The sequence below is a fragment of the Hyperoodon ampullatus genome, assembly GCF_949752795.1.
Source record: "Hyperoodon ampullatus genome assembly, chromosome: 3".
NCBI lineage: Eukaryota > Metazoa > Chordata > Mammalia > Artiodactyla > Ziphiidae > Hyperoodon > Hyperoodon ampullatus.
This window is the reverse complement of record NC_136916.1, coordinates 500317-524836: the sequence shown is the minus strand read 5'-3', so window position 1 is coordinate 524836 and position 24520 is coordinate 500317. Positions and strand designations below refer to the sequence as shown.

The 24520-nt window shown below is 41.4% G+C and overlaps 1 protein-coding gene across 1 annotated transcript in view; it reads left to right on the top strand.

Moving 5' to 3' along the window:
• Positions 1–24057, top strand: part of MKX (mohawk homeobox) — a gene marked incomplete at both ends in the record, with an annotated part of 58049 nt that extends 33992 nt beyond the window's left edge. Inside the window, 2 exons of the mRNA XM_079700577.1 lie at positions 23732–23765; positions 23871–24057. Of these exons, the coding sequence (XP_079556703.1) occupies positions 23732–23765; positions 23871–24057 (221 nt within the window). The remainder of the gene's footprint in view (positions 1–23731; positions 23766–23870) is intronic.
• Positions 24058–24520: the final 463 nt, after the last annotated feature.

Genomic DNA, 24520 nt, shown 5'->3' with positions numbered 1-24520 from the left:
ATGCTTCCATTTTCATTTCTTTTAAAATGAATAGAAAAAGGAGTATAATAACAGTGAACGTATGATAAGTTTTTTAGGGAGGAAGGAGTCCACAAAGGCAGAAGTCCCTAGAGCCCACAAGTCATAACGCAGCCCTGAGCCCACCGCTTAACTCACCAGGATCTTTCTTCCTGCTTTCCAGTGGGACTGCTGTGATGATCTGACAGTTTAGCATCCTAATAACCTGATGTATTCTGATGTGATACATTCCTCTCTCTCCATCAGTTAGTCAGTCTGTTCACAAAAAATCATTGAGAACCCTTTCTGCTACATATTGGATGTAAAACAGTGAACATCACAGACAGCATACTGTGGAAGGCAAGTATTGAACAAAGAAGTGTGCCAGATGCTACGAAGAAATACAGGATACCATATAATATGTAACAGAGGGATTTTGTCCAAGTACATTGTTAAAGTATTTTTTTAATGTATCCTTACAGAGAATCTTTATATATTTAAGAGCAAATATGAATGTAAATTCTTTCTTTCCCCCATTTTTATATAAAATATAGACTATTCAACTCAACAACAACAAAAACACTCAATTAAAAAATGGAAAAAGGTATCTTTAGGATTTTTTATGTATAGTATCATGCTGTCTGCAAACAGTGACAGTTCTACTTTTTCCTTTCCAATTTGGATTCTTTTTATTTCTTTTCCTCTCTGATAGCTGTGGCTAGGACTTCCAAAACTATGGTGAATAATAGTGGTGCGAGTGGGCATTCTTGTCTTGTTCCTGATCTTAGAGGAAATGCTTTCAGCTTTTCACCGTTGAGTATGATGTGAGCTGTGGGTTTGTCATATATGGCCTTTATTATGTTGAGGTAGTTCCTTCTGTGCCACTTTCTGGAGAGTTTTTATCTTAAATGGATATTGAATTTTATCAAAAGCTTTTTCTGCATCTACTGAGATGATCATATGGCTTTTATTCATCAAAAAGAACACAAATAACAAATGTCAGTGAGGATGTGGAGAAAAGGGAACCCTTTGACAGTGTTGGTGGGAATGTAAATTGGTGCAGCCACTGTGGAAAACAGTATGGAGGTTTCTCAAAAAAACTAGAACTACCGTATAACCCAACAATTCCATTCCTGGGTACATATCCCCCAAAAACCAAAACCACTAATTGGAAAAGATACATGCACCCCAGTGTTCATAGCAGCATTATTTACAATTGCCAAGATATGGAAGCAAGTGTCTATCAACAGATGAATGGATAAAGAAGATGTGGTACATGTATACAATAGAATATTACTCAGCCATAAAAAAGAACAGAATTTGGCATTTGTAGCACATGGATGGACTTGGGAGGTATTATGCAGTGTAAATAAGCTAGACAGAGAAACACAGATACTGTATGATATCACTTATATGTGGAATCTAAAAAATACAACACACTGATGAATATAACAGAAAAGAAGCAGAGTCACAGATATAGAGAACAAACTAGTGGTTACCAGTGGGGAGAACGGAGGGGGGAGGGGCAGTAGGGGGGGTGGGCAAACTATTAAGTGTAAGATAGGCTCAAGTGTATATTGTACAACACAGGAATACAGCCAATATTTTGTAATAACTATTAATAAGTAACCTTTGAAAATTGTATAAAAATTTAAAAAATAAAAATAAAATTAAAATGTTTTTAAAAATGGAAAAAAGACTTACTAATTAGACATTTCTCCAAAGACGATATACAAATGGCCAATAAGAACATGAAAAGATGCTCAACATCACTAATTATTAGAGAAATGCAAATCAAAACTACGTTGAGGTACCACCTCAAACCAGTCAGAATGCTATTATTAAAAAGTCTACAAATAACAAATGCTGGAAAGGGTGTGGAGAAAAGGGAACCTTCCTACACTGTTGGTGGGAATGTAAGTTGTTGCAACCACTACGGAGAACAGTATGGAGGTTCCTTAAAAATCTAAAAATAGTGTTGCCATATGATCCTGGCAATCCCACTCCTGGGGTTATATCTGGAGAAAACTCGAGTTTTCTTCCAGAAAACTCAAAAAGATACATGCACCCTTGTGTTCATACCAGCACTATTTACAATAGCCAAGACATGGAAACAACCTAAATGTCCATTGACAGACGAATAGATAAAGAAAATGTGCTATGTATATATACACAATATATAATTTTACTCAGCCATAAAAAAGAAGGCAATCATGCCATTTGCAGCACATGGATGGACCTAGAGATTATGATACTAAGTGAAGTAAATCAGAAAGAGAAAGACAAATATCATATATCACTTATATGTGGAATCTAAAGTATGACACAGATGAACTTATTTATGAAACAAAAGCAGACTCACAGACACAGAAAACAAACTTATGGCTACCAATGGGAAAGGGGATGGGGGAGGGATAAATGAGGAGTTTGGGATGAGCAGACGCAAACTACTGTATACAAAATAGATAAACAACAAGGTCCTACTGTATAGCCCAGGGAACTGTATTCAATATCCTGTAATACACCATAATGGAAAATAATATGAAAAATATATGTGTATAACCGAATCACTTTGCTGTACATCAGAAACTAACACAACATTATAAATCAACTAGACTTCAGTTAAAAAAAACAAACCCAAGAAGAGATGCCACTTCCCACCAATTAAGATGGCTGTTGTCAAAAAACAGAAATTAACAAGTGTTGGTGAGGATGTGGAAAAACTGATTCTCCTTTTGATTTTTCCCCATGTAGCCTTTGAAAAAAATGTAATTACATTTACTGATATTTCTTAGGCTGCTAGATTTTAAGTGATAGAACTTCCTCACTTAAAAACCCTAAAGGGAGTATCCCAGGTTTTCTTCTGGTATCTCTGTCTCAATTTGTACCTTAAATATTTTATTTCTTTGGAATGTGTCTTAGCTTGAGAAATGGTATAATATAGTGTGAAGAAAATGTCCAATTTTATTTTTTTCCGTAGAGCTACCCAGTTATTCTAATACTGTTTATTGATCTGTCTTTCTCCTCCTTCCCTGGTTGGAAATACTACATTTTAAGTTGAGTCTCTCTTATCTTTCTGGTCTCGATTTTTGTTTCTCCTCAGGCTACAATCCCACACTGTTTTAACTATTGAGGCTTTAGAATATGTTTAAAATCTGGCTATGCTTATTCTTCCTCCATCTTCTTTTTTCATAGTTTTTCTAGCTATTGTTGCTTGTTTGTTTTCCACTATTAACTTTAGGATAGGGTTCTTTCTTCCATCACTTTTTTTTTTTTTTTTTTTTGAGGTATGTGGGCCTCTCACTGTTGTGGCCTCTCCCATTGCGGAGCACAGGCTCCGGACGCGCAGGCTCAACGGCCATGGCTCACGGGCCCAGCCGCTCCGCGGCATGTGGGATCTTCCCGGACCGGAGCACGAACCCGTGTCCCCTGCATCGGCAGGCGGACTCTCAACCACTGCGCCACCAGGGAAGCCCCATCACTTTTTTTAACTGTTGTTTTTACATGAGAAAGCCATTCCTTTCTGTATGTTAATATTGTACTCTGCTACCACCATGAATTTGCTTATCATTTTTGGTAGTTTTTTCAGTTGACTTTCTTGTGTTTTCCAGTAATACAATTATGTTATTTTCAAAGAGTAATGATTCTACCTGCTTTCTGAAATTTTTGCCATGAATTTTTTCTCTGGCTTATTGCTTGAATTGTATATCACAAGTAATGTGGTACACATTCTTGTCTTGTTTCTGACCTTCCTGGCAATACTTCTAGTGTTTTCCCATTACTTGTGATGCTGGCTTTTGGGCTTCAATTATAGTACCTTCAGATTATGGTTTCAGGCTTTAAAGATCTGGGTTCAGATTTTCTTCTCTACCAGTAACTAACTAAGAAACATCAGGTAAATCATCTAACTTATCTGATTTATATCAGTATTTATAAAATGAGGGAAAGAAAAAATCCCTACCTCACACAGCTATTGAGAATAATTGTGAAAGCACTTGATAAATTGTGGGGATAAATGTCCCTTGTTATTCCTGTTTTCTCCTGTACAGAATGCTTCCCTACAGAACACTTGAGAATTGTAGAACTGGATTTCCCTTTGTGGCTCTGAGCTGTTTTGTAATTCCATTCACAACACAGTTCCTACATATACTCCAAGGTTGGAAAGAAATAGTGCTGTTTGAATGATGAGCAAATTCCTTTGCTGACATTTAACCAAAATGTATTCCAAACCTGAAGCTTTTTGGAAGGCTAAGAAAATGTTGGTCACCGTCTTGTAAAAAAGTGAAATAAAAAATGTTTATGTACCTCAGCCCTTCCTGACTGAGCTGGAGTGAGTGCACTGAGGTGGTGTTATTTTGTGGTGTTTCAGTTCTGGGAAAAATGAAACCAAAAAATATAGGACATTTTTCAAGATTTTTGGTTGTGAAAGCTTTCCTTTTTTGTCTACTTTGGTTAACATTGAGAGGGCCGTATAAATTTGATTCAACTGCAGCTCTTCTGCAAACTGATTGCGGCCAGTGATCCGTAACTATAAATGTTGCTTCTGTGTGGAAGTCTGCGTTTTAGAGAATGAACTGAACATCCAGAGATACTGGTGGCCGTGCTCCTTTGTCAGACGTAACAAGGTCTCCCGATAGCCTTGCCCACGTGTACAGTAACTGGCGTGTGGAGGCGTTTTGTATCCTTTTAAAATGAGCTTCCGTATTAGTTTCTATGCAGAGTTGTGTCTTGGTCCAATCTGATAAGATTTGCAAATGTACTTTTCCTTTTTAAGAAGCCACCCACAAGTAGCTCCCTTCCTCAAAGGGTCTTTGTTCCTTGAAGTCTATCAACTGCTCCTTCCCTCCATGCTTGAAAAGTAAAATGTGTGGTCATTTGAATGTCCCTTTTGTTTTCTAACACCACTTACCTTCCTCTTTTAGACAGCTCTCAGGGGACCTAGGTATTAAGGTGGTAAAGTTACTTTTTCAAGCTGCAGCAGCCTTCTTCACCTGGTTTGCTGGTACATCTGTGGCTTTGGAGATGCTTCTGGCTTTGTCACGTGGCTGGGCTTCGGAAGAGAACTTCGTACTCCCTCATTTTCCTGGATTCCCTTCTCTGACTACATGTTGAATTTGAGGAACCTGCCCCTTCTAGAATGATTGTGGATGCAGTTTTGCCTTAAAAGCTAATGAGGCCTTAATGTATTCTCTCACAAATACTAGTCTGAAGACACTCCCGTCTCCAGCACGTGTTCTGGATTTGTTAGATGATCTTTAAAGGCATGCACATTTGAAAACATATTCCTTCTTTATTTATATATGCAAAATCATCTTTTGTGAACCGACAAAGCAAACGCATCATGAGAGAAAACAATGGGAGAATGTGCCATAAGGTCTATCAGTGGATTCAGTCCTTTCAGGGAGATTTGGAAACCCCTGCTTATTAGGCGTGAGTGGCAGCTGCTCCAATAGCAGCAGTACCGTCGTTTACATTATTTCACTTCACAAAATGCTTATCAAAGCAAATTTAGTACATTAGAATAAAAGCCAAAATAGAGAGCGTTAAATGAATCACTCAGAAACTAACCCCATTACAGACAGAGCCAGAACTGCTAGAGGGAGCTGGCACAGCAGAGTATCTGAGGCTCCCTCAATACAAAACACCCACCAATTCCAAATGAAGGACCCCATCCCTAGTTTAATTCAATAATAAGACAGGAGTCAGGGGAAAAATGTGTTAGTTTCAGTGGGGGAATGTGCTTCCTAATTGTATAAAGTAAAATGAACAACCTAGAAAATGACAGTATGTGTTCAACATATCACTTTTCTCATTAGACAAACTTCAGAGGACAGAAAGCATCTCCTCCTTGCTCACTACTGTGTTACCGGCTGTTAGCAAAATGCAGTAAAGATCTGTTGATTGATTGGTTCATTGATTGATCGCTGGGGGATATAATGAGTACTTCCACCTTTGAAACAATCTTAGTTTGGAGAGGAAAGTATGTCTATCTTTTGTTATGTAAATATAACAGCAAGCAAAGTAAATAAGATGGGCCAGAATCCGTTCTTAAGGTAATCAGGAACAGACTCTCTGCCACGGAAATGGTTTACATTACTCCAAAAGCAAAATTTTGCATTTAGTGTAAGAAATAGTGGTAAAACACCGAGCTTTTGCTTTCTACCAATAGTGTAAACATTACTCTAACATGTAGTCTCTGGAAATAATTTAGTTAACTCTTATTTTTATACGCATGTTCTGTTCTGGAGACTTGATGCAGAAATACTGATGGAAAGTTTTTTCTTTAAGTGACAGTTTGTTTACAGAAATCCCTTGAAATCTTGATGTTATTGAAACGTCTGAAATAAATGTTGCCTCGAAATTGCCTGTTCCAGAACAGCTCCACACCTCCCAGAGCAGTTCCCCACTTCGTTAGTAAATCCCCTAAAATCCATGAAGGTCATGGAGACTGCTCCCTCTGTGAGATGAAATATTTATGTTCCGATCCCCCAAACATATTGCGGATCATTTTGGTGTTTTAAGTTGAGGGTACGTAGTAAATTATTCCAAAATTATGGAGGCCAAATGTCATTCCCTCCAGAAGTTTGTGTAATATCTATTTATCTGTGGGCAGATGACTGCTCAGGATAATCAGAGGCAGACTTTGTCAAGTTTAGTCTAAGTAAACACAGCTGAACATAAGCAAGTTGGACTATAAGGGTTTTTTGAGCTTTGCCAACAGCATATGACCTTGGAGAATGCTGTTTTTTTTTTTTTTTTAGTACAGTCTGCTTTCAATGGAAAAGAAGAATTCTTTTTGTTTCAAATTAACAAGTGATGATTAGAAGCTTGTTATGTTCTAATTTTTAGATGCAAGACAAATGAACATCATGCACATACCCAACAAAAAGCTGCCTTCCTGAGGGAGTTATTCCCCCCTAAAGGAGTTGAATTTAAACCGCGAGAGTGGAAGCCAATTAACTGGAGTTTCTTTCTAAAAGAAAACGTTTCTTTGTTGTTGTTTATTTGTATTTTGGTTTTTGTCTCTGTGCCATTTCAACAGATTAAAATTGTGGCTCCAAATATGCCACTAGAAAATGGACTTTACTGACTTATCCATTCTTTAAGAAGCATGTCCTCAATAGGAAAAAAACTTTGCATTGTCATTACCGTTCGGTCTTCAGTGGAAATCCTCATTAACTGCTTTATGCTTTTCACAAGTCCTTTTTTTCTTCTTTCTTTTTTTTTAAAAAAAAAATACATGTTTCTTTTCACTTACCTAATACGTTCTTTTAGCCTAGTATGGAATCTGATGTCACATTTTTTTAAGGGCACTTCGTGGTTAAAATAAAGTTCCTATTCAATATTTCATGTCAAAAGTGGACTTTAAGTGAGAACTTTGGTAAAAGGTGGATCAGTAGAGATTTGCCTTGAAACTTCTAGCTTTTCGGTGTTCTCGCTGGCAGGGAGCCGGCGACATGCTCTGCTCTTCCTGTTCCTTCACTTAAGAAAACTATTTCTTTCCTTTTCACCCTTCGGGTGTACATTTCCTTCTGAGACCAAATGCAGTATGGATAAAGGGTGGGACTAATAAAGTTTTTAAAATAATTCATCTTTCAAGACTTTGGTATTTGACACTTTTTTTAATCACGTGCTGGATAATATTAGCCAGCATATGGGAAGATATTTAGATCTATGTGCTAAAACATTATTCATGTAAGACCCATCCATATTTAGTTATTTGTATACCTCTTTTACCTATATGCTGATCGATTTCCATGTTACAATGAATACTTTGAGGAGATAATATCACAGTGTTTCTAAATACCTTGCTATGTAATGTGGCCACGCTGAGTCCTTTCTGTTCAGGGCGGCGTCCTGCATCCCTGAGCACATCAGCATCCACATTCGAAGGCCCTCAAAGCACTTCCTACTCTCAGCGTGTCACCGTCAGACTCCCGAAGGCCGTGCCCTCCAAGCTGAAACGTGCTCTCCCTCCTTCCTTCCAGACTCAGAGAATCCCCACCCACCCAGTCACTGGAGGCAGACCCAGAGGCGGTAGAGGCTCCGGCCTTGTGCTCCCAGACCCCATCTACCCTTCAGCAGGGCTGCCCCCGAGCGAGCGTCCTCACTGCTGCGTCCTCCATCCCCACTCCTCTCCTGAGTTCCTGCCTCGATCTCACCTTCCACGAAGGCAAGGGGGATGGTTCTGAAATCCATGTCCGATCACGTCACTGTTACACATCCTTTCAGGATGGCACTCACCTTCCTCCTCCTGGCACCCAAACCCAGGAACCCCACAGCACCCGGCCTTTGCTGATCTCCCACCTGCCCCTTCGCACGCCTCATTCGTTTCAGCTGCACAGAAAGGTGTGACACAGAGGTCAGGTGCCGGCATCGCCCTGCCATTTCATACAGCTTGCCCCTTCACCTGGAACACTGCTCCCCATCTTCGCCTCAGTGGCCCCCACTCATCTGTACCTTGGCCGGTGCTTTCCCGTCTTTACTGTGTCCTGGTGCTCAGATGGTGGTGACGCTGGCTGGGCGCAGGCGTGAATGGAGGAGGGTGCTTGCTGGACGCACCTGCCCACGGCCTCTTCTCTGCCGCCCCAGAGGGTGCCACCTCAGAGCCCCACTCAGGGCCCCCAGAGCACTAGTCACACTGAGCTCTTGTCATTTACTCAGTGAGTTGCTTGGGGTGAGACCCACCTGTAATTCGTACAGTATGTCCCCTGCATACGAACCTTCAAGTCGCGAGCTTTCAAAGATGCGAACATGTGTTCACGTGTCCGGTCACATGAGTTAGTTGTCACGTGCATGCATCCTCTGCAAGTGGTCGTGCTTTTGTGTACTTCACTGTACAGGACTGTGTAGACCACAGTAGTGCAGTATCTTTATTTCAAGCCCAGGTTGGCTGGAAGCAGGTGTAAAAGCAGCAGTGATGTAGCTGGTACTGCTAAGACGTGGCGGCGGTGATGTAGCTGGTACTGCTAAGACGTGGCGGCGGTGATGTAGCTGGTACTGCTAAGACGTGGCGGCGGTGATGTAGCTGGTACTGCTAAGACGTGGCGGCGGTGATGTAGCTGGTACTGCTAAGACGTGGCGGCGGTGATGTAGCTGGTACTGCTAAGACGTGGCGGCGGTGATGTAGCTGGTACTGCTAAGACGTGGCGGCGGTGATGTAGCTGGTACTGCTAAGACGTGGCGGCGGTGATGTAGCTGGTACTGCTAAGATGTGGCGGCGGTGATGTAGCTGGCGTCTCCTGTTGCTGACGATCTGCTTCAGCTCCACCATCTCCCACCTGCTCTCCCTCCTCCAGTCAGTAAGTCTTCTGTCCTGTTCACTCAATGCTAGCCCCTGGATGCCAGCTGTTGTACTGGACTACTGTCCTTTTCAAGGGACTGTACAGTAAGATTAAAATGTTTTATTTGTTTGTTTGATTTTTATGTGTTGTGTGAGAAGTATTATAAACCTATTACAGCACAGTGCTGTAGAGCCGACTGTGTTAGTTGGGCACCGAGGCTAACTTCGTGGGACTTAACAAACGTGCTCTCGAAACAGAACTTTTTCGTGTGTAGGGGACTTACTGTATTTCTAGGGCCTATCACAGTGCCTGACATTTAGAGTGCGTTCAGTAAATGTTTGCTGGACCAACCAATGAACTTGTAAAGCGGTAAATGAAGACACCATGGAGAAGAGCCCATTCTATTGCACTTAAAATTAAAAGATTGGGATTCTAGTATCAGCCCTATTGTTTACTAAGTTTAGCCTCGGACCTGTCAGTCAGCTTTTCTGAGTCTCAGTTGTAAAATGGGGAAAATGATATAAGTGTGCACAAAAAGGAAATGAGATTAATTGCACATTTATGACTTGCAAAATGCTTGATAGATATTGTTGTCACCACTGTGAATTGTGATAAGTTGACCTGGACCTTAATTATGCCCCCAAAAGCGGGGGGGAAGGGTAAAATGCTGTGTACAAAGTGTAATTTTCCATTTGATACTCAAAAAATTTTGGTTTTCACTTGGATAAGTTCAGCTTCACTGTAGCGTTGTTATCCATTCTCTATGAGAGCACCAGGCATCCAAAGATGGCACAAAAATTCCAAGGGAAGTTGAGTATGTCTCCCATTCTGCTGTGTAGTGGGAAGAACTTTTTAATAAATGTTCGTCTCTTTGTAAGATGTTGGGAGTACTGAAATGACCCATATATTCTTACTCCGATTTAAGGATACCAAGTACAGCTGCTTAGGATAAAGCAGTGATACAATTAAGGTCTTTTAGGTGATGTACGTTTTAAGTAGTTATTTTTTTCCTTGTGGAATTGTATCAGTCAGTGAGCTCTTCATAGAACTTTTTTAATAACAAAGATTAGAGACCTGTCTTTTAAAAACTGGGCATTTTCCAAAGCTGTTTCCCCAGATCCAAATGCCATATTCTATCTTGAGTAAAGATCTTCACAATTTAAAACTTTCTCTGAGCAATTAAGAGTAAACACGCTAGCATACCTATATGATTGCGTGGATAACACATGCAAGCTGCCAGTCCAATAACAGCTACGTGCGCCAACCCCAAAAATGAGCAGCAAAAGACCAGTTGCTGACATAATCCTGGAATTTGCCTTGGTATGCGCGTTCTCACTCTCATCGACGACTCCATTCTAATGTTTTGCATATTATGGCTACTAAGCAACTTAAGTGACCTTCTCCAAAATCCGTTGCAAAACTGAAGTCTCCATAATATGCAGTCTTGCCCTTTGGGGAATTTTCCACGCTAGAGTGTCAGAGACATAACATGCCTGCCCGTGACCCAGGGGAGACAACTCAAATAAAAGAACTATTTTGAATTGTTGTGTTATTCATTATCTGTTCCATTTCAGGGTAAATCTTCAACATTGCATCCTAGTTTGCTGCCACTACAAAAAGAGTTTGCAATTGTGGAATAATTATAGCCGCTCTTTATTGAGAATTCCTGGCTGCCTGGTGTTTTGCAGTGATTATTACTAATTTCTGCAACAGTCTTCATTGTTCCGTATTTTGTGTCTATTTTACAGATGAGAAAAAAAAGAGACGTAGAGATATTAACCGACTTTCCCCAAACCACATGCTAGTAAGCAGCGGTGCTGGGATTCAGACCCCCCGAGCTCTCTGGTTCCAGATCTACTCTCTTCCCGTTGCACGTTACTGTTGCAGGGGAGAGTGTGATTAAGTAGATTCCACCCCTCACAGTTCACACTGATTAGCAGTGAACAGGTGCACTCAATTTCTCAATTCAAGATAAACCAAAAAAAGGCACTAATCCCATTAAAAGCAGCTGTAGGAATTTGAGTAACTAATTGGGTTATTCTCTTTCTCTGTCTTAAAGACTGCTAACATTAGCATGGAATTTCCATTTGAATAATTTTTCAATTAATCATAAACTGGGACTCCCATTTCTCAAGCAGCCTTTTGACAGATGCTTTCAACACTTGCCCCACACAACTCCCATTATCTCCTTTTTTTTTCTCCAGTATAAAAATAATCATCTTTTTTTCATTTCTGGGCCCACTTTCTGCTTTTCCTAGCCCTGCTAATTATTTTTATGATGATGACAATTACTCGTGAATAATTAATTTGGTGCATTTTCATCATTACACATCCTTCATTTCTTTATGCTTCTCCAGGGGGTCCTATAAATCAGCACAAATACAGATTCCTTTGCCTTTCACTTTGAAAGAAAGGATTTTTGTGCATCCTTTTGTCCAAGTAAGAATCTATTATCTATTATCCAATAAGCTATCTAATAAAATAACTTTTATTTTTTAATTTTTTTAAATCTCATGTATTTTTTTCTAAGAAGATCATTCAATTTTTAAAATTGAAGTATAGTTGATTTACAGTATTTATGTTAGTTTCAGGTGCACAGCATACTGAGTACTTGTACAGATTGCACTCCGTTAAAAATTATTACAAGATAATGGCCACATTCCCTGAGCCATACGATAGACCCTTGTTGCTTATCTATTTTATACACAGCAGTTTCCCCTGCCCCTCCCTCTCCCCCGGTAACCACTAGTTTGTTCTGTCTGTCTGTGAGTCTGCTTCTGTCTTGCTGTACACATTTGTTTATTTTTTAGATTCCACATATAAGTGATATCATTCAGTATCTGTCTCCTAAAGTAGGCTGAAAATCAGTTGGATAATATATCCAGTTACTTAGAGTTTGGAAAATAAGAGAAATATATTTTCTAAAAAGCATGACCGACTAACTCCTATTCCCATCTTGTGCTGAGGGCTGTGTGATTAAATGCCTCCCGAGGCCTGAATGGAACAATGGCTCACTTCTTCCGGTGTGTCTGTAACGTCCTGTGTTCAGCTCCCATTGTGGTGGCCCGGGAAGGATGGTTTCTCCTCCCTTGTTCAATAGATGCTTTTAGCTCCCCTGGCTTTGGACCCATGTGCAAACCGTATGCGTAATGAGTGGCTCACTCCTGCTGGCTGTAACTGGGTGCGTCTAACAGGACAGACCCCTAAAACAACAGAGGATACAGTGAGCAACGCTGTGGCACATCTGTAGTTTCAGGAGCCTTCCCAGCTCTTTAGTTTCTGTGAGTAGCTGTTCTGCCCTTTTTGCGTTCCCCTTCTGAGTGTGGGGAGTCACCACGAGGGAGGGGAGAGACCATATGCCTGCGAGAGCCTGGGAATCTTGCAAGGAATTAGGATTTTCCTGGCTGTCATTACCCAAAGAAGGGGCAAGTTTTTGTGCTTTCATGATGAAAGTATGTAGTTTGTTTACCCTCGAGTGTGAAAGCCAGGCTGTTTTGTGTAGTCCTTTGATTCAAGGCAGTGACTGTGATCTTCACAGTGCTCATTCATCACCTACTTCTGGTTGTCTAGAGAGAATTTAATATTTAAATCACTTTTGAGTATATATAGTATATATCCCATCACCAAACCCAAAAGTGTGACTAAGTGGATCTGGTTGGTCCTACAAATGTAATTTTTGATCCTCTTCTCTGGTTTTGCACAGCTTTCTGCTTTTCCCTGTCTCTCTTTTGTTTAGTTTAAAATTAGTTTACACAACTGATGGCTAAAATATATTTCTCTCTGAAGTCATCAGAAAGTATGTGAAAGGGTAGAAAATATCAGGAATTACGGAGGATTGCTTTTAGTCCAAAAATAATATTGGATTCATTGTCCATTTCTCTAAATCAGTCATTTTTAATGATTAAAACAAATATGTTTTCTCTTTTATTTTTGAGGGATCTTATTTACTTTTAAAACAGGCTATGACATTTACAGGGCGTTATGTATGGCAGCTGCTTGGCATTTAAATATATTTAAGTCATGCAAACATGCCATTCTTCTGCATTTAAATTTCCATGAAATGGCTTTACGAGAACTTTTCTGTATGCTATACTCATTCTTCTTTCTGATAGTCATCAAGCTCTGGTATTTTTTCTTTTTATCTAAGACCCTAAGAGTGTTTGCTCTCTCTTTCTTTACAGTTTCTTTGCTTCATGTTTAAGTACTGTATTTTTACTATCTTGTGATAGAAACACCCCTCCTGAAGACTGCATTGCTTAAGGCTGTAGCGTGGAGCCTATGTGTCTAATTTGGGTCGTCGGTGGCGGGTGGTGGTCCCAGCACAGGAGGGACCCACGTGCTCTGCAGGAAGAAGGGGCTCAGCTCACCCTCCAGCAGACACGGCCGAGGGTTGTTCCTAGTTCTCAGCCTGTCCCTGGACCTCTGGGTGGCTTCGAGGTGATGACCATTAGCACTTTGATCCTGTTCAGCCCTTTGGTCCCAGATGCTCTGCCATTTCTGCTCTTGTTCAAAAGCAAAGCCACCAGCAGGCCTAGACAGGACCCTGTCACTGCTCAGTTCAGCATCCTGACCACTGAGCTCTACTGTAGTGATTTTGGTCCTGGGGGTGACCACGTTGTCTGCATGGTGGTTCTGTTCCCCTATCCCTGTTCCTCTTTAGAGATCATCTAGCTCCAGGTACCTCTCAGGGCTGCTTTAAAAATAACAGATTAAAAATAACCAAAAACTGTTTGTAAACCTCATCACAATGTATAACAACACCACGCTCTGTTCTTTTTGAGGCAGGCCTGAACAAAATATTCTTCTAAGGGCAGCAGAAACTAAGTTTACTTGAGTTTATAAAAGCTTTTTATCCTACCCTAGAAAGAAAAAAAAATCCACATTAGGTTGAATAATTACTTTTTGATGACCCCCATCTGGATTACTGTTTCCCAAAGGAAAATTTAAAAAAATATAAGACTCCCAAAAATAAAAGTCCCCACCATCACAGCAATATAGAGCTGGGCCTATGTGTTTATTTTCAAAACAGAAAACACAGATCTTATAACAGTCTGTTATTACCATAGCTGTTCCAGTTAGAAGAGAAGGAGGGTGATTTGATTATCCTGAAGTATTGTGTAATATATTACAATGAAAATCTTGGGTCCCTTTATCCTCCAGTTTGTATTTGTAATGACTCTCCCTGAACTATATACATCACAGCATAGCAAACACTGTAATACCTGGGGAAAATAATGCAAGTAAACTTTTATTACACCATCCCCCCCCAAAGAAAAGGCATTTTTAAAGTGGTATTATATTCATGTTTAAGCAAAAATAGACAAAAGCATTTTGAACCTAGAGTCACCCATTTCTGAATGGCATTTTCCTAATACAAATGTTATATCTGCTACTGATACGAAGGTAGAATCAGGAACTTGGTTCATTAAACGCAGCCCCGACGGATCCTACTGAGCCATAGGACCCTCGGCACCCCCAAGGGACCTGGGGTGGCCCCCTCAGCTGGTAAAGGTCAACTGACAGCTTCACTTCACTTCACTTCGGTGACACCGAAGCCCTTCCTGTGCACCAGGCTCTGTTCCACGAGCTTTACACTGGGCACCTCATTTAATCCTCACCGCAAGCCCAGGAAGGAGGGGTTACTGTTATCCCTGTTTTATAGGTGAACCTGAGACGCAGCGCACATAAATGACTCACCGACGCCCTGTTCCTAGTGAAACCGCCAGCTATTTTCTTATGGTCCCTAAGATACATCCTGTGCCTTAGAGAAATTATTGTACAAAAAGGTGGGTTTGATCTATGAAATGTTTTTGTTTTCTCCCCAAATAGATCAACTTGTTAGGTGAAAGCAACTTATCCCCTACTCTCTTCTAGAAATTTCTTGTATCCTACATTTAGGTGATAGCAGGGAAATAGGATCTATATACCACTGGAATTTAATGAATGGTTTGGGGTGTAGATTCCTAGTGATTATCTGGTCTTCTCTTGGTCAGATCGGGTCATCAGAAGACTTCTAGACTAGGGACACTCGGACCCATAGCCACAGCCCAGGCCTGCAAGGCCTTCTTCCTCATCTTTATGCCTCTCCCTGCTTTTCAGCTTCTCCCACCTTCAACACCATGAACAAAGGTCTTCCCAATTTTCATTTGAAAGTCCTTCCCCACCCTAGTTTAGACGTTAAATGACTGTTTCTGAAATTAAAAGCAGAAAATCACAGAACCTTTAAATGTAGAAATGTGTGAACATAGAACACTGACATGCCAAGTATAATTTTAACATTTTAAGTGTATTAGGAGCATCAAAATGTATCTGAAATGTAGGAGAAGGACTGGTAATACTGTTCATCTTATGTCTAAAATATGCTTCTTTTCTATTAATAAGTACAGCAGACGAACTGTGAGTAGAGAACTGTCACTTGCACCTCTTCTGAAAGATCCAAGGGGTTGGCGAACGTCACCTCTCTTGTTGTGTCATTTCTGGTGTTAATGCATTCAGACAGGTTTAACAGCAAGATCTCCTAGTCTGAAGTGTCATTTCTGGTAATTTAAGGAATTTGAAAAGCATGGCCATAATGTGAGCCAACTCAAAGATACACTTCAGTTCATATATCAAAGCAAAAGTACTTTTTGATGATTTTTCAGAGATACTGAAGAGCTTGAAAATACATGGATGGAGCCAGACTTTCCAGCCAGTTTCTAGATTAGAGCAAATGCACATTTTTCCATTTACAAGGCCTTTTTTTGCTGAAGAAAGTCGTATTAGTACGTTGTAACCTAACACTATTCAGCTACATGTTTATTAAACATCAGCCTCCTAGAACTGTGGTGTGGCAGCTATTATGTAGCCCTTGTGCTATTGCACAACTTAGAGGATGAATGTCAGTGTTGGGACACTGGGACAAAATTAAAGTTCAGCTAAGAATCAGAGTAAGACCACCCTGTTTTCAGAACTAGTAGCCCAACTTGCATGTGGAAGGGAGCACTTCTATAAACAATAATGCCCCTTGCAGCACACGGGCACACACAGAAGTTACTTGTGTATAGTTAGGAAGTCATTTTCTGAGACTTTGGCTAGAAACCTAGCTTTCATGGATGAAACATTTGGGGTAACATCTCCAATATTCCCCTTGAGAAAATGAAGTAACAAAATCCATTAGACACTTAAAGTTAGTGGATATTCTTTAATGTGGCTCCAGTATTCTTTGTCTTGGCATGTTATAGTACTCTGGCACAAAGTAGCATCAGAAAAGCCATTTTGTCTTTGAAGATGATAGATTCTGCACAATTAATGCATTAATCTGAGCTCATGGGCTTTGGCCAGAGTTAAAATATTTCATCCTTACATAATGGTTTTCATATTAAACCTCTGAACAATACGATGTTTTCTGATCACTATACATTCAGCCCCATATTCTAGATGTAAAAATACAGTGAGAGGAGAGGTTAATTTTTTTTTTTTTTTTTTTTTTTTTGCGGTACACGGGCCTCTCACTGTTGGGGCCTCTCCCGTTGCACAGCACAGGCTCCGGACGCGCAGGCTCAGCGGCCATGGCTCACGGGCCCAGCCGCTCCACGACATGTGGGATCTTCCCGGACCGGGGCATGAACCCGTGTCCCCTGCACCGGCAGGCGGACTCCCAACCACTGCGCCACCAGGGAAGCCCGATTTTTAGAAATTTTTACAAGGATTTATATAGTTCTTGGTATACATGCTTAAGCTTTCTTCTAAGTGTTTTAGAAAACATGAAATCCTCATAACCTGAGTCTAGTGTGATTAGCCCTGCTTTCTAGGTGAGAAAGTCGGAGCACAGAGTAACTTAGCATTGAGGACCTTTAATATCTTTAGTGGAAAACATGAAAAGTGGAGTTGAGACATTCTAATTGGGTGGTACTCTGCTTATTTGAAAAGTTACATTCAAATTATAGGTCCCACTTCCTGTGCCTTTAGTCCTCCAGTCCAGACTGATGAGGTCAGAATAACTGTGCGTTTTACCAGAACAAAGGTTCAGCTGGGAATTAATAAGGAGCCACCAGCCTCAAGTTTTTTTCCTCTGCATAATCAGAAGAGCTGTAGGAAGGCTCTGGAGCTCCCTGACTGATAGGGAGCCCATCGACACTTAGAGGTTTAGCCATGGTCATGGGTGCTCCCGGAACAATAAAGATGTTCTGCTGTTGTTACTGGAACTATAACCTATCCTGAAAGCTTTGAGGTGTCAGCTACCTCAGTCTTCACTATTGGTCCAGAATAGAGGGGTGTGCTTTCTAATTTTTTTATTTCCTGGGAGGAGGTAGAGAGGAGGATGCATTGACAGAAAGGCAGCTGACGGTGGGGACCCTGCGGATCCAGGACATCTGGGCACTATTAGCTATAGTGAGAGGCCAGCCCACGTGAGAGGTGGCAGGAAGGAAAAGAATCTTTCTCCAGATGGTGGAAGTCATGGCTGGAGGAAACACTGGCTTAATTTTTGGAAAAGATTTTCTTTAAACTCTGAAATAATTTTGGAAGCCACTCATTCTTTAAGGCCTCAGGATAAATAATTTAACTAGTATATTGCAAAGGGAAAAGAAATACCAGCTCCATCCATGAAGATGAGGCGGGTTTCATTTTATAATTTTCACTATTCCGAAAGGCTTCACTAATCCTTCCATGAGCGATAGCCTTGATATTCACCAAGTTTTGGTGCAATCTCTTCCTGTCATGCTGAAGCTTTAAAGTGTAATTCACCTTCAGTCCATGGCACTGGAAAAAGCAGTTTAATCATCAACAGATAAGTGTTACAGGTTGTTGGGTAGGTTTTTTTTCCTTCCTTTTTGAGCAAAATCACTTGGGATGATTTATCTTTACTTATTCAAAAGCTCTAACTACCCCCAAAGAGAGGATAACCACAGACATTTCCCCTAAAGTGATGCAGCAACAGCTGTCTAGCAGTTACTTAGCAGTAATTCAGTCCTGGCGATGCAAGAGTGATTTTAGGGATATCAAATCTATTAAAATGTCTCTCTAATTTAAAGTCTGAGGATGAGCTCAACGGAGCTTTAGATTTCCTATTCTGTGATTTGGACTGATTTTTTGATGTTACAGATTCAATAATAAGGAGGAAAAAAAAGTCATTTTTTGTATCTCTATGGTCTAAAATACTAGCAAAATGTATAGAAAAGGTGTTTAATAGGTTTTTAATAGGCTTTCTATGTAAATAATGCATTAGACCTTGCCATGGTCTTTGAAGGTGGCTTTATCAACTGAGATTGCTTAAATGATGAAATGTTAGTAATTGTTGTTTTAAAGATAACCCCTTCTTGTAACATTCGAGACTCTCAAAATTCAAGTTTAAACCGGGCGAAGCTGGATTTTGAATTCTTTCAAGCTGTTTCTTTTTCACAGGCGAAAAAACAAGAAACAAAAAAACAAAACAAAAAAAACATTGCCACATCAGGGGAAGCCAAATGATAGATTATTATCTTATTTGTTAACAAAAGGGTAAGGAAGAAGTAGAAGTTCAGTGAAAAAGCAAGTTCTAAAATGCATACAGGGACTTCCCTGGCGGTCCAGTGGTTAAGACTTCGCCTTGCAATGCAGGGGATGCGGGTTCAATCCCTGGTGGCGAAGCTAAGATCCTACAGGCCTCACGGCCAAAAAACGAAAACATAAAACAGAAGCAATATTGTAACAAATTCAATAAAGACTTTAAAAATGGTCCACATCAAAAAAAAATCTTAAAATAAAACACGTACAAAATGACTCCTTTTTAAAAAATGTATATAAACTTGCTTTGGGAGTCGATACATCCAAATATTAATTTGAGTTATCCGTCAGCCCTCTATTTTCTCTTTTACACTTTTTCCTGGATTTTCTGCAGCGAACCTGCATGCCTTTCTTATTAGAGAACAACAACAAATGCTATTTTTAAAAGTAAAGAAATGTCCAGCTGCGGTGGAACCAGTGTGTAGGGGTGTGTGAGCCCAGCCCAGATCCAGAGTGTGGGGAAGTAGAGAGAGACGGGGTCGATGCTGTCTGGTGTGAGTTCCTGCAAATCTGGAGCGATCGGTATTTCAGAATATTCAGTGAGGCTTTATATCTACCCGACTCACCAGAGTCTCATGCTTTATCTCAGTTGTTCCAAGTATGTAAATAGCTCCAGAAACTGGTCTTGTGCGCCAGGGTCTCTCGGGACCCCTGAGACCAGAAACACTAAAGCCTGGCTGTCCACATCTGCTCTCTCCAGCATCGGCTCCAAAACCGACCAAGTGTGAGAAGGCACATTTGTCAAGCGTCTGGAACTCTCTTTCCATTTTAATTTAGGGAAACATATAATATATGATTTTTAGATTATTTAATTAAAAATACTTGTTTTCTTAATTTTATTTACCTTTCAGTGGTGTGAGTAGTATTTTGTGGAACATTTTAAAACAGGACTTACTGATTAAATTTGAAAAAAAATCTCAGTGCAAAAGATTTGGCCATATTTTTGTCTCTTTTTATGACTAGAATTATTACCTCAGGAATATATATCAGAATGAATATTTCTAAACTGCATTTCTCAAACTTGAATGGACACTTTGCCCACAGGGCTTTGTGCTTGCACATCTCGAGTTGCAGTAGAACTGAATTTTCTTTATAATTGTTTCTCTACTTAACTTTATAAGGAAACACATGTCCAAACTGAGGATAGCCCCATTTTAAGTTTCAACATGGTTTGGGTTTTACAGCATCCAAGATTTTCCTAACGACGCATCTCTTTTTTTCATTCCTTTTCTTTTTTGGTCTTAAAACACGCTCTTTTGGCTGGTTCAGTAAGTTGTTCCTGCCAACCAGTTGCTTTTATGATAATTGACAGCGTAGCTGATTTTTGGAACCTTGGGATCTAAAAAGGCATTTTAGCTCAGACGTGGGACCGGCAGAGCCAAGCTACTTGCAGAGTGAGAGACGCAGCTGAGCTGGCCTCGGACCCGGGTCTGTGCCTGGGCAGTAACGGCGGGTGGGCGTCTGCTCAGACCCCTTCCTGCTCCTGTCACGTCCTCTCTTGAGCTACTGGGCGCCACTTCTGGAGGGGGCTGGTGAGAGACCTCCTGTCTGCTGAAGTGGCGTCGAGTGGTGGCCCAGAAACCCACCGCTGCTTAGATACTGACAACTGGCCGAAGAGATACAAAATCCTTGAACCAGATAAGTGCCGGTGAGTTTATACGTCCAAGGAAAAGAACACATGAAAAAGAACATTTCACATTTAGCACATTTAATAGAATGAGTGGATTGTAAATTGTCTGAGTCCCCCTCAAACGACCTCCATTCTCTAAAGCCGCTGGGGCGTCTCCCCAGATTTCATCTCAGCATCAGGAAGAGAAAACAGTCTCCCCGGATTGCCAGATGCTTATAGTCCTTTGCTTTCTTACAAAAGTAAAAATGTTTCAGAGTAAAAGGGCCCCTGTCTGCTGTCTTCCTTCTGCTGGTGCTTCTGGGAACCGCTGCTCTGCAGGAGGTGGATGCACAGGACCCCAGCGACGCGGGCAGCTTGCCAGCAGCAGCAGCAGAAGCACGCCCTTCCAGCACCAATTTATGTTGTGCACCAAAACCACCCTCAGCATGGAGATGCCCCCAAAGCAGCTTTTGACCCCCCAGTAGTCAGCTTTTGCTTGTTGGTTTGAAATCTTTGACGTCGAACTTCGTTACATGCTGTTTTAACATTTACTACTGACAGAGAAGCAAAGTGTGTCTTCTCTTCATTCCTTTTTATGAAGCCTTTTCTTCTGTTGCTGGGAAAGGAAGCTGAATCCATACCAAATGACATTGAACTAAGTGCCCTCTCTGCCTTAGAAATAAATTACAGGATTCATCTTTGCTGCGAGGACATTGTTGAAATTCGTGAAACTAATTAAGAATACCCAAACGGGGAGTGGGGTCTCTGTGTTTACACTTCAAAGGTACTTTCATAGGCACCAAACTGTAAAACACATACACCCCAAGAGTAAGCAGAGTTTTATAACTTCACGGTTGGCCGTAGTAAACTTGTTTCTTGGTAGCAGGATTCTGGCAGGCAGCCACGGGGGGCTGGTGCTCACAGCGTCTGGCCGGCCGCAGGGATGCAGAACATCCTAGTTCACACTTCACCTTAAACAAGCTCTTGTGGACGTTCCCAGGGACCTACGTGTCTTCCTTCCACCTACAGAGTCGGCAGCCACAGGCTTCCTTCCTGTTGTCTGCGCTCTGTTGACCATCCAGGTGGGGAATCGGATGCTGGTCCCCTGTGTACATGCGAGACAGCTTCGTTCGTAAGCCAGAGCATCAGTTACATGGTCTTTTCTAAATTATGTTTTGTTATTTCCCTAATGTTATTTAACCTTCATGGAACTTATTCTGCTTTTGCCAAGTCTTTCCATTGGATAAATATCTCCATAACCTATTGCTTCACTTTGGCAACAGAATTGTTGCAATTTGTGGGCAAAATTGAGCAAAGGCCTAACTCATTTTTTTTTTTCTCTCTGTAAAATGTCCAATATTATTAGCTTTTCTTGTCCTAAACAAAGGCACTGACTTATTCTCTGTTCTGGTAGTGCCTTGTATCTGTCATTTTTGAGCAAAGATTTGCAGTTAATAGCACCAAACGGAGAAAGACTTGACAGACAGCAGAGACACTAATGCTGAATAAGCTAAGACACAAAGTGCTTGGAATTGTGCCCACATGTAGGACGTGATCTGTAAACTAGGATTATGAGGGTTCTGTGGATTCAAAGTTGTCATTCTTTTTCTTCTGTTTACATAAGCAATATTATAATTCCAAAATTATCAAGCAGCAGAGGTGTAGCTAACCATCCAGGCCTACCTCGTAGGGGCCAAAAGATCCAGAGGCTAGCAGGGCTCCAGAGGGTGACCAATGACTCAGGAATCCAGTTATTTTTCCAAAGATCCCTGAAACGAAAGGAGACCAAAGGGACTAACGTTTATTGTTCCATTTGGGGCCAGACACACTTCATCTCACTTACTTTTCGTAACAACCTTGCCATTTATTCACTACGCACTTTTGTTGTGTTTGCTCGTCTTCTTCGGCGGGGTAGGTAGGGTGGCCCTGAGTGAAGGGCTGTGCAAAGAGCTCACAGTGACCGTTCCCATCTCCCGGTCTACACTGCCTGGCCTGACGCGGGGTGTGTTAACAGCTTTCCATGATTCTTTTCATCCATCGAGGGCATCAAGGTTTAGCTGCCTTGTCGACACGGTCGCGTCCCTGGGAAATGTCGCCCTGGTTGGACTGTATTATGATCATGTCCCTGACCAACCCCCCCACAAGTCTCTCCGAGTTCCACGACCCTCTGGGGGCCCAGGGCTGGAGATCAGGCTGCACCACGACAAACTAGCTCTGAGCACTGCCGGGGAGTTAGGGGAGGAGAACAAAGGGAGAGAACTGAGGGCAGGAAAAGCCAGCTTTCCACAGGCCGTGGAGCTCAAAGACGCTGTGAGCAAACTCCCTGTTCCTCGTGCTTCTTGTATGGGGTGCAGGGCTTCGTTCTGTAGGTTCTCAATGGTGTTTGTTGCTGTTGGTGGTGGTGCTGGTGGTGGAGGTTTAGCCGCTGTGTTTCTGGTATCTCTCAGGCTACTGGGAGCTCCAGCCCCGCTCTGTGCTCTGACCTCCCGTGCCATGCCGCCGCCCCTCTTTCCCTCCAGCAGGTCTGTTTTTGTGTTCCTGATACCTTGTTCTTTTGGCCAGAGGAGCTCCCCCAGAGAGGGTTAATCCACATCAAGAACCCATTTCGTCTTCCTTTATAAGGTGTGGTTTTGATAGACATTCGTGCTCTGAGTGAAGCAGCAAGCCTGACTTTCATGTCCTGCAGGATGAGGGGTCCGTGCGGAGCTCACAGACCAGTGCCTGCTCATTCCAATCCGCCAGGAATCCTGCGTTGCTGTCAGCACTGGGTCTGTTATTCATCGGCTGACTCGCCAGAGGGGACTATCTGCCAGTCCTTTTTCTGAGATGAAGGTTTGATTTCCATGAAATCATAGACTGCCGAGCCACAGGCACCCTGAAGATCATCTAGGAACCCCTTTATTTTATAGTTCGGGAGGCTGTACCCCAGACCTCATGCAGCATCACGATCTGCCCAAAGGCACACGGCCGGCGAGCAGTGGGCTGAGACCAGAAGAAGCTGCCCCGGAACAGTCAGCACTTTCCCTGTGCCATCGCCCTTCTCACCAAAATGCCCAATCAGTGTCTCAGAACAAATTAACCTCAGATGTTTGTATGTTTATGAGAGCCACTTTTTATTCTTTATTACCTATTCTCATCTTATTCCTGCTTCTTTGCAAAGAGATTTTTTTTCACACCTTCGTTGTGAAAAAAAAAAGTGTAATCAATTTTCAACATGTTTCCTGACGAACTTTCATTCCTTGTAATTAATGATGAAAGGCCTGAGATTCAAAAAGATAGCAAAAAAGAAAAGTAATCAAATTTTTGCTTTCCTTTACAGACACTCTGGAAAATAGATCCAGTAAGGGTGACAGGTGAGCGGTATGTTTTTATTTGCCATTTGTGCTTTTCAGTGGTGGTCTTCTCTACGTACGCTGCAGTGAGTTTGATCATTTTCTTTCTGTTCTGCTTAAATCTAGTGCAGCTAATAGAAAGGGACCGAGCAAGGACGACACGTACTGGAAGGAGATCAATGCAGCCATGGCCTTAACAAATCTCGCACAGGGAAAAGACAAGCTGCAGGGGACCACCAGCTGCATTATCCAGAAGTCGTCCCACATTGCAGAAGTGAAGACAGTCAAAGTGCCCCTGGTTCAGCAGTTTTAAGAGTTTGTCACTTTTCAGATCGATGGCTATTCTTCGCATCAGTGTTTTTTCATAAACCCTCACCCTAGGAGCTGGAGCAGGAGTGAAAATGACTCCTTTTCAAACCTCTTCCTATTTTTAATCATCCTAAATACATCATTTAGTTGCTTCTATAAAAGACGTATAAATTATAAGACCTCACTTTAATCAAAAATATTAACTTATTTTATGTTACTCCAAGTATGCATAAAATGTCTGCATTGCTATTACAGTAAGTGCCTTGCTTTCCCGAAAATAAGCTGCAACGTGGGCATAGTAGAGCAGCTGTGCCTCAAAATGACAACACCACAATGCTCATGAGACTGTGAGTGCCATTCCAGATGGACCTACCCACGCCAGGACTGAAACCATAATTGCTGAAAGCCCTTGAAATGTATTCACTAATTCACATGTTAAAACTTGCAAATCTGTTCAGCCCAAATGA